General features: G+C 40.5%; 1 protein-coding gene across 1 annotated transcript; it reads left to right on the forward strand.

Moving 5' to 3' along the window:
• Nucleotides 1–934: 934 nt before the first annotated feature.
• On the forward strand, nucleotides 935–1,534 carry LOC139854773 (uncharacterized). The gene has a single exon (XM_071844056.1). It carries the CDS (start codon nucleotides 935–937, stop codon nucleotides 1,532–1,534), a length of 600 nt encoding a protein of 199 aa, XP_071700157.1.
• Nucleotides 1,535–11,972: the final 10,438 nt, after the last annotated feature.

Below are 11,972 nucleotides of genomic sequence, written 5' to 3' on the forward strand. Positions count from 1 at the left end.
AAATAAGGCATGCTCTAAGGATAATTATCCACTCCCAAAAATCGATTTGAAAGTGGAATCATTGCATGCTTTTCCGTATAAATGTTTTTTGGACGCGGCAAGGGGATATCATCAGATTCCAATGGCTCAAGAGGACGCAGATAAAACCGCATTTCATACTGGCAAAGGCATATTCTCTTATATAATGATGCCTTTTGGTTTAATTAATGCGAGTGTGACATATCAGCATTTGATTGACACCGCGTTCGAAAAGAAAATTGGGCATAATCTTGAGGCTTATGTTGATGATTTGGTAATCAAAAGCACAACGCAAGAGCGAATTGTTGAAGATATACGCGAAATATTTGACACGATGCGCAAAATTAACATGAAGTTCAATCCGCTAAAATGTAGTTTTGGCGAAACTGAAGGAAAGTTTTTGGGATATCTTGTTACGGAACAAGGTACTCAAGCTAATCCAAAGAAAATTGCGGCTATTGAAAATATGACCGCACCAAGAACGGTTAAAGAAGTGCAAAGTTTGACGGGAAAGTTAGTTGCATTAACGCGCTTCTTGTCTAAAGCTACTGAAAGGCATTTACCATTTTTCAAAACTTTAAAAGGTTATTTGAAACAAAAAAGCTTTGTTTGGACAAGCGAAGCAGAAACCGCGTTTCAAGAAATGAAGAAGTTGTTGAAAACTTTGCCTACGTTAACGGTGCCAGTTGATGGCGAAATTCTCTACCTATATGTGTCAGTGGCAAATGAAGCTTTTGGCTTAGTTTTGGTTGCGGAAAGGGATAAAATACAAAAACCTGTGTATTTTGTTAGTAAAGCTCTTACAGGAAGTGAAATAAATTATGCACCGATAGAGAAGTTTGTGTATGCGCTCATATTAACATCGCGATGGTTAAGAAGATAATTTCAAGGGCATCCAGTGCATGTGTTAACTAACATGCCGGTCAAGCAAGTCTTAACAAAGCCAGAAATATCGGGTAGACTCGCGTTGTGGGCAGTAGAGTTAGGTGCTTATCAAATTTATTACCTTTCGTGCAGTGCTGTAAAGGGCCAGGTTTTGACGGATTACCTTGCTGAAATGACTGGGGAGTTGGAGGTGATTAATGAGCGAACAGCATTAAAACCAGTGGTTGGTGAAACTTGGGATTTGTTTACTGATGGAGCTTCGTGTGCAGAAGGCGCAGGTGCGGGTTTGGTCTTGGCAAGCCCAAGTGGTGAAGAGCATACGTATGCATTACGTTTTAATTTTGATGTCACAAATAATGAAGCAGAATATGAAGCATTACTAGCTGGTTTAAATATTGCGCGAAAAATGAATATCACTAAGTTGCGGGCATTTACAGATTCGCAGTTAGTAGCAAATCAGTTTAGTGGTTCTTTCGAAGCACATGATTCTTCAATGCAGAAATATTTGCAGTTATTGAAAGAATTAGCAGAGCGTTTTGAGTATTTTGAACTCGCGCAAGTGCCAAGAAGTCAAAATAAGAAGGCGGATGCTTTGAGTAATTTGGCTGCTCTAACGTTTTCGCACTTTTAAAAACAAGTTTGGGTTGAAGAATTGCCAAGTAAATCAATTTATAACGACTTAATGGTTGCGTCTGTTGAAGAAGAACAGCCAAATTGGATGGGACCAATCTTACAATACATTCGCAGTGATGTTTTGCCAAGAGATAAGCGCGAAGCTCGCCTAGTAAGAGAGCGAGCACCAATGTATATCATTTAAAATGATATTTTATATCGCAAATCATACTGCGGTCCAATGATGCGATGTGTTGGACCAATTGAGGCAAAAATGATAGTTGAAGAAGTGCATAGCGATTCTTGTGCACTACATTCAGGTTATAAAACTATTGCGGCGAAAATTATGCGGATGAGTTACTTTTGGCCATCCATGTATCGCGATGTTGCAAAAATTGTTAAGCGATGTAAAAGTTGCCAAAGGCATGCTCCGCAGAATCGGATGCCAAGGCATGATATGATTCCTGTTAATTCGCCATGGCCATTTCACAAGTGGGCTATTGACATTGTAGGGCCATTCCCCGCAGGACCTGACAATGTCAAGTTTCTAATTGTGGTAATTGACTATTTTACAAAATGGGTTGAAGCTAGGAGGTTCGCACTATCACTGGTGTGCAAGTGCAAAATTTTGTGCGAGAATGCATTGTCTGCAGATTCAGTATTCCGCGTGAGTTGGTTAGTGATAATGGCGCACAAATAGCGAAAGATCCTTTTAAGACATGGTGCACTGATTTAAATATAATACAAAATTTTACATCAGTGGCGCATCCACAGGCTAATGGCTTATGTGAAGTAACCAACCGCGATATTGTAAGCGGTATTAAAAAGAGGTTATGCGAAAAGAGAACTGGTTGGGTAGATGAATTACCCAATGTGTTGTGGGAACATCGTACTACTTTCAAGAAAAGCATAGGGGAAACACCTTTTAGTTTGGTATATGGCTCTGAGGCAGTAATACTCGCTGAAATTCTTCTGCCAGCGCATAAAGTCGCTAACTTTGAAGAAGAAGCAAACGATGATGCATTGGGCGAGAATTTGAGTTTCATTGAAGAGTGAAGGTTAATGGCTGCTATCAGAGAGGCAAATAATAAATAGCAAATTGCCAAGTATTATAACAAAAGAGTGCGTGCTTTGTCATTTGACGTTGGCGAATGGGTGTTGCGAAATAATGATGCAAGTAGAGCAGAAAAACTTGGCAAATTAGGACCTAACTGGGAGGGTCCTTATCAAGTTGTAGCAATTAATGCAGCAGGTTCATATAAGCTTGCAGATATGGAAGGGCGAAATTTACCTAATGCATGGCATGCTGCTTTATTAAAGCGATATTATGCATAACTTTGCGAAAAATCATATGAAGGCTAAGTTGCATATGTGCAAAGTACGAAATTAGTTGCAAGGCCTATGCTTGATATTCTTATGTGTTCTTATTTTTAATTTTTGCAAGTCTTGATCACACTTGTAAAAGTTTCAAAAGTAGACACTTGTACGAATATGCGAAATTTTGTTTGTGTAACGACTCAACCCGTTATCCAGTCGAATACGCAGCAAAAGATTTTTTTTTATTTCAGAAGGGTGCGCGGCGCGCACCACTGCCTGTGCACGGCGCACACAAGGCCTGAGAGCCTCTGTCCGGATTTTCCAAATTTTGATTAAAGATCTCCCACTTCCCGAAACTTTTAGACGAAACGCTTTTCACAACACATTATAATAAACAAGACTAACACGTTCCAATAATAAAACAAGTTTTACAACATCGGGCCCACATCGGCCGTTTTACGACTTTCGTACAAAATACATGTTTCAACCCAATATACATTTGGACGAGTTAGGACTCTACAACCCAACCCGATACCAAGAGCATAATCCCGGGGACTACCAAATTCCCAATCCGCGTTCAATATCCAAAAGCTACCCCATCGAGCCCAAGCACTCCTACACAACTAGTCTAACAACTAGCTAGCTTCATAATCATAATACCTGTAAAAAGGTAAACAACGAGAGGGGTAAGCAATGCTTAGTGAGTGCAACAATTATACATACACATATATAACCCATCTATTTGCAATCGCACCCACCAAATACCTCATAAGAAAATATAACTCAAAATAGCATGCCGTCGTACACATAATGCTAACAACTCGTACACCATCACAACACCACATTAGCATATACTCAACACAATATATATATACATATATATAGCATGCTAAACAATATCCATCAACATAATATGGTTAACCATAACGCTATGGTGCTACCGGCACGTGGTTCACACCATACGCATTTGAGTCTCACTCTTTTATAGTGCTACCGGCTCGTGGTTCACACTTTGGTGCTACCGACACGTGGTTCACACCTCATTTTATAGTGCTACCAGCACCTGGTTCACACTTGATGCTACCGGCACGTGGTTATCATCCAAATTTTTATAGTGCTACCGGCACGTGGTTCACACTTGATGTTACCGGCACGTGTTTCACATCCAAATTTTATAGTGCTACCGGCACGTGGTTCACACTTGATGCTACCGGCACATGGTTCACATCATAATACTCGTCACATACATGTTATGGTACTACCGGCACGTGGTTCATATCATAACATTCACAAATAAATACGCCATATACACATACGCATAATTATTCCACTCACCTCGAAACGTCCGCAGAAATCATGTATGTAAATCGCCTCCAAACGCAACCGAGCAAACCTTTTACCTATATTACGCATATAGATATACAAACAATCAACATACATTCTCTACAAGAGAATTCGACGCCAAAACCCTTAACCAAGGTTTATACCTACCTCCACAATCCGCCCATTTAGACATCTAAAGTGGACTTCACCAATTACCACTACGGGTGGTAATTCCGACCCATTTAAAAACGTCATTTAACACTTAACAAAAGCGTTTAACATCCATTATGACATAAGTCCCCAAAAAAAGTCTAAACTAACCATTAATTACTAACACGAGTGAAAATGGCCCAAATACACCAATTGAATCAATTCACAAGTGTTGAACACTTATCTTACCCAATTTGACACATAAACTCTAATTTTGACCCAATTCAAAACTATTCTTCCAAACATACCCAAATGGGTTCCAATACATCCAAAATTACTAAACTAAGTGATTACACTCACAATCAATGCCTAAACATGGCCAAATCGTCAACCAACCCAAAACCCGCCAAGTATCAAAATAACTAGTCACAATAAACCCACTTTGTCATCTAAACGGGTTTCACAACTTAAACAAACTCAAATCCTAACTTGAATATCAAATCAACACAATGAAATTTGGAGTTGAGACTTACCAATACTACCAAAATGTAGCCGTGAACGAAAGGAACAACTTTAACTCTCGAGCTTTGGCGAGAACCGGGCTTCTTCCTCCTAGATCGGAGCTTTCTCACACTAAAATCATCCTCTCTCACTAGAATATGTTGGGAGTGTTTTGTGTGGGTGAGAATGAGCTCCAATGGAGTTCTAGATCAGTTTTGATGATCCCAAACCGACCCCAAGTGAAAAGACCCAAATACCCCTTTTAATTTAAGTAAAATATAGCTGCTGGCCCGTCAGGCCTTTTGGACGACGTCCAAAAATGTTGGACGGCGTCCCAATGAACTGTGACTGAAACTAAAAATTGTTTTGGTCATAACTTTCAAACCGTAACTCCATTTTCGACGAATCAAATATCGTTGGAAACGTAATGAGATTTACTATCCAATGGTAAGGTTTTAGAAGATTAAATCTAAATTTATTTGGGACCCAAATATACGCTTACATGCCTCGTATTTCGAATAACGTCCAAAACAACGCGTAACTGAAAAACAGGGTGTTACAACTCTCCCCCACTTAAATTGGATCACATCCTCGTGATCCGCACCAACACTAGTAGTAAGTACCTCTCCCTCGAACATTTCCGCTTCCAACGCGGAGTCACACACGTATTAATCACGCCTCCGAATTCTCACTTCATGCTCTAATGCATCATATTACAACGATATCGGGCAATCAACCCTCGAGTCAAAACAACTGCAACAGTTTGCTCCTACGCCGTGTATCCAAACTCGTACCATACACTTCACAATCGTCTTAAAAGTAGAGCAATTCACCGACAACCATCGTCTTCATTCCTTTCAATCCTGCGAAACACAACCAAGCCCGACATCCATAACATCTTCCATGAATTCTAAGATCTCACCACACGCTAATAGTCACTAGCGTGCACTACCGCAAAAAGCGATATCTCATACGCTCACGTCCAGAATTTCCATTTATGAAAATACGAAAAACACTACATATCCCTTCAAGTTCTCTCGGCTACAACTCGCCACAAGCTACATCCGTAACCATATCACTCAATCAATCTATCCGCACACGACCATCCGTCACTGGATTAATCCAGGACAACAATAATACACCATGTGTTGAGCAAAACATCAACACTCGACGCAGGGTTCCTCCTCTAAACCATACCACACAACCACACAAGACGGCTTCCTAGTACTAGCATGGGACTAATCGTATACTAGAATCCCATCAATGGCGAATTATCATCACGAAATTTCTGCAATTCGCCACACGACTCACAGAATATTTACCAACGTCGGGTGAACCTTCCTACCTAGACCGTCCGTTAAGGATGGTCTCGACATTTTAATGCAACCTACGGGTCACATCACTAGGGTACACACTCTCGCAAACAAACAACATCCGCGTGTCTCTACAGGAGACAGTCAGAACCGACACTCTCCGCCTCACAATCGTCCATAAAGTGGAATGATCCACTAACAATTTCTAAGATCACTTTTCCCGACAGGGAAAATACAGCATTCGCCACGATATCGAACTCGTTCCCATCCAATAATCCTATCTGGGTTTCATGACAACCTAGATTTTTCACTACGAGAGCACCCGCAATGACATCTTCCTTTTCTCACTTCCGTGGTCTCCAACTGCATACTTGGTCTCATACCGCCCTTTGGTACCACACGACCACCTTACGTAAGAAATCTTACACCATGCTCGATTCTATCATCACAATCTCTACACATATCATTCCAGAATCGTAACTCACAATCGTAAATGCACTATCTCGAGTCGACATCACCAGCCCGTCACTCTTCCTCGTTAGGAAATCCGAATTCCTGCTGAGGCCTAGTACGGTACACCCCGACATTTCACTATACAAACACCACCGAAGCTTCCTTGGGCGGCAGTAAAAACTCCCCCACTAAGGATTCAGCTCCATATTTTCACCGCCAAGATGATAACATCCCGTGAAATTGTCGTTCCACGGAACACATGACCATTCTCATCGTTGGTCACATACTCCACATTATTAAAATTCACTTCAGGCTCTCAGAGCCGACATCCACATTCACTTGGAATGTCGTACACGCGATGACATCACACCTTCATACTACAATTCACAGTCAACTGCCTGAATCGTTCGCAAAGCGAACTCCACCAAAGTCCCACATACGCCTCTAAGCCTAGACATATGCCACTCCGCTTAATCAGTAGTGCATCTCAGTCGAGATCACCCGACCTTCCACTCAACGAACCCTTATCAACAATGGCTCACTCTCATGATGAAGAGTGACCAATCTGACACGATAATTGCGTCGACCGCAATATCAACAATTCATCAAAATCTTCGGCCTAACCGAAGATTTAGTACATCACCGGCTCACCGGTCATCTTTACACATCCATCACTTAAGAGCAACAAGATTCACTCATCCGTCACCCCATAAGAAGTATTTATCACAATGCTCTTAAACTTCGACTTTCGCAACCGTCAAATTACTATCACCCGTCGATCACTATTATAATCTCCGATGCTTCCAAGGGTATTTCACGAGCACCCTAAGCACAAAGTGATCACACCACTACCGGAGTTGAACATTACACTAGCAGGTATAAAAAGGCACATGACGCAGTGTCATGCAGACTCCCACCACAATCAATCGAATTTTAGAAAATCGATCTTTAGGTTCCATACACCCATCTCTCTATAAAAATGACCCGAAGTCATACTTACTCAACAACCTTACGGTTTATTGTCTTATCGAAAGTCCCAAGCGATCACACGCTACCCGCAATTTCCACAAGGCCAAACGATATGGCCTAATGAGGCCCTTCATGTAACACTAAGGAGATGCTCGGGAACACCAAGTCTTACACCCTTCTACATCTCGATAAAACCACTACTACAAGGGATATTCCATTATGAATGTTACCTCATAAGCCACAACACACTAACACAATCATCATTATACGGGTCCCACTCCCATGAGTTTAACGACCCGAAGACTCCTCGATTCGCCAATTCCAAGGCGACTCACAACTAGAATCCTAACACGATTCTCTAACCACACACTCTACCGAGTGTAACTCAAAACTACAATCATTAGACTTGTCGCATTCCATTACGGAATTCAAGTCCTTGTCGCACACATGCAAGCGTAAATCGATCATCCTAGTTACAATGGGTAACTAAAACCAATAACAATCTCAACAGTGCACCCACTACTTAGGGTGACTAAGAACGCACCAAACTCGTGAGTTGGCTTGCTCACTTAACTAACCGAATCCATCCACTTCCCGACTCACAAGAACCTGATGTGATAACAAGCACATCACTCGAGACTACTATCTCCTAGGAACCAATAAAAGATTCCTAATTAGTCCCGTTCTACCCCAACCATGCCATGTTTCCTCCGTTCGGTACTTGTCATGTCATGCTTAGTGTCAAGATACACTTTCGTAATAATGGTGATCGGTCATTATTACAAATGCGTACCTTACCATTTCCACATGGTCAAGCAAAGTACTTTACCCGGACTGACGCAACATTCACACAAAATAACACGCGATAACTCCTAGTACCCGAATGACGAAAGTCCTTACCGTGAACTTAATCACTCAAAACTGCCATACATACGAATCTCCCCAATAGATTCATCCCTAGGATACTGCACAAAAGATACCTGTATATATACACCAATATACAATATAGTAATAAACGTACACAAGTACACCACAACAACAAGTCAACCTACAACCTAGGTGACTATCACTGAAACAACGTCCAAGTTCGCCTACTTACATTAGGCACTAGCTATCTAAGGCACTAATTTACTCGTGAAATAAGGCCCACATAATCACACTTTAGATAAACAGAAGTCCTAGTTAGTCACCTACTCTAAGGCACTAACAAATCTCAATCCGACCCGTATTCTACAAGTCCCGCAAATAATACGTAACTGTCAATAAGTCTAAGACTAGGCACCTATTCCAAGGTCACCTAATTCCCTTAGACTATGTTCTGATACCACTTGTAACGACTCAGCCCATTATCCAATCGAATACATAGCAAAAGATTTTTTTTTATTTCAGAAGGGTGCGCGGCGCGCACCACTGCCTGTGCGCGACGCGCACAAGGCCTGACAGCCTCTGTCCGGATTTTCCAAATTTTGATTAAAGATCTCCCACTTCCCGACACTTTTAGACGAAACGCTTTTCACAACACATTATAATAAACAAGACTAACACGTTCCAATAATAAAACGAGTTTTACGACACCGGGCCCACATCGACCGTTTTACGACTTTCGTACAAAATACATGTTTCAACCCAATATACATTTGGACGAGTTAGGACTCTACAACCCAACCCGATACCAAGAGCACAATCCCGAGGACTACCAAATCCCCAATCCACGTTCAATATCCAAAAGCTACCCCACCGAGCCCAAGCACTCCTACGCAACTAGTCTAACAACTAGCTAGCTTCATAATCATAATACCTGTAAAAAGGTAAACAATGAGAGGGGTAAGCAATGCTTAGTGAGTGCAACAATTATACATACACATATATAACCCATCTATTTGCAACCGCACCCACCAAATACCTCATGCGAAAATATAACTCAAAATAGCATGCCGTCGTACACATAATGCTAACAACTCGTACACCATCACAACACCACATTAGCATATACTCAACACAATATATATATATATATATACATATATATAGCATGCTAAACAATATCCATCAACATAATATGGTTAACCATAACGCTATGGTGCTATCGGCACGTGGTTCACACCATACGCATTTGAGTCTCACTCTTTTATAGTGCTACCGGCTCGTGGTTCACACTTTGGCGCTACCGGCACGTGGTTCACGCCTCATTTTATAGTGCTACCGGCACGTGGTACACACTTGATGCTACTGGCACGTGGTTCACATCCAAATTTTTATAGTGCTACCGGCACGTGGTTCACACTTGATGTTACCGGCACGTAGTTCACATCCAAATTTTATAGTGCTACCGGCACGTGGTTCACACTTGATGCTACCGGCACGTGGTTCACATCATAATACTCGTCACATACATGTTATGGTACTACCGGCACGTGGTTCATACCATAATATTCACAAATAAATACGCCATATACACATACGCATAATTATTCCACTCACCTCGAAACGTCCGCACAAATCATGTATGTAAATTGCCTCCAAACGCAACCGAGCAAACCTTTTACCTATATTACGCATATAGATATACAAACAATCATCATACATTCTCTACAAGAGAATTCAACGCCAAAACCCGTAACCAAGGTTTATACCTACCTCCACAATCCGCCCATTTAGACACCTAAAGTGGACTTCACCAATTACCACTACGGGTGAAAATTCTGACCCATTTAAAAACGTCATTTAACACTTAACAAAAGCGTTTAACATCCATTATGACATAAGTCCCCAAAAAAAGTCCAAACTAACCAATAATCACTAACATGAGTGAAAATGGCCCAAATACACCAATTAAATCAATTCACAAGTGTTAAACACTTATCTTACCCAATTTGACACATAAACCCTAATTTTGACCCAATTCAAAACTAGTCTTCCAATCATACCTAAATGGGTTCCAATACATCTAAAATCACTAAACTAAGTGATTACACTCACAATCAATGCCTAAACATGGCCAAATTGTCAACCAACCCAAAACCCGCCAAGTATCAAAATAACTAGTCACAATAAACCCACTTTGTCATCTAAACGGGTTTCACAACTTAAACAAACTCAAACCCTAACTTGAATATCAAATCAACACAATGAAATTCGGAGTTGAAACTTACTAATACTACCAAAATGTAGCCGTGAACGAAAGGAACAACTTTAACTCTCAAGCTTTGGCGAGAACCGGGCTTCTTCCTCCTAGATCGGAGCTTTCTCACACTAAAATCATCCTCTCTCACTAGAATATGTTGGGAGTGTTTTGTGTGGGTGAGAATGAGCTCCAATGGAGTTCTAGATCAGTTTTGATGATCCCAAACTGACCCCAAGTGAAAAGACCCAAATATCCCTTTTAATTTAATTAAAATACAGTTGCTGGCCTGTCAGGCCTTTTGGACGGCGTCCAAAAATGTTGGACAGCGTCCCAATGAACTATGACTGAAACTGAAACTTGTTTTGGTCATAACTTTCAAACCGTAACTCCGTTTTCGACGAATCAAATTTTGTTGGAAACGTAATGAGATTTACTCTCCAATGGTAAGGTTTTAGAACATTAAATCTAATTTTATTTGGGACCCAAATATACGCTTACATGCCTCGTATTTCGAATAACGTCTAAAACAACGCGTAACTGAAAAACGGGGTGTTACAGTTTGCGAAATACTCAAAGTTTATGAAATATTTCTGTAGTTTTTCGTTTCATATTTTTGGCATATTTCGTAAAAGCTAAGTAGCGAAGTGATGAAATTGCCCACTTACGCAGAAAATGATTATTGCGAAAGGAATCTAAAATCCTAAGTGTTTGATGTTGCCATACTTAGATGCTTCGCAATGCTAATTGATTGCCTAAGGATCGCTTTGGCGAACTTAGAAGGTTCATAACGTATAAATATGTGACGATCCTTCCAAATCCCTTTGGACGAATACATCATTCATTGATTTCATAGTGAGGTTTTGACCTCTATATGATACGTTTTGTAAACATTGCATTCTTTTGAAAAGGCACACCATAAATGAATATATATAAATCCAAGGTTTTCGAAGTCTGATGATTTCTACGTATAGACAATCACCGTATATAATAGTTTACAATACTACATCCGTTGACAATGCAGTCAAAATAAGATACATGGTGATGATTTTGTAAATGCAAAGTTGTCTTGAATAAAGCATGTATGACTCCATGCACATAGCTTGTATCACATATAAGCAAACAGCGGAATACTTCTAGGAACCTGAGAATAAACATGCTTAAAAGTGTCAACACAAAGGTTGGTGAGTTCATAGTTTTATTGTTGCTCATAATCTGTATATAAAGATGGATCACAAGATTTCAGTTGTTTCATCCAGAAACGTTTATCAAAAGATTCTACGTAACAGAGCACCCTGGTAACTGAACTT

The sequence above is a fragment of the Rutidosis leptorrhynchoides genome, chromosome 6 (assembly GCF_046630445.1).
Source record: "Rutidosis leptorrhynchoides isolate AG116_Rl617_1_P2 chromosome 6, CSIRO_AGI_Rlap_v1, whole genome shotgun sequence".
NCBI lineage: Eukaryota > Viridiplantae > Streptophyta > Magnoliopsida > Asterales > Asteraceae > Rutidosis > Rutidosis leptorrhynchoides.

Excerpts from the sequence above, each read along its gene's own strand:
- LOC139854773 (XM_071844056.1), top strand. The coding sequence starts at position 935 with ATGCCGGTCAAGCAAGTCTTAACAAAGCCAGAAATATCGGGTAGACTC.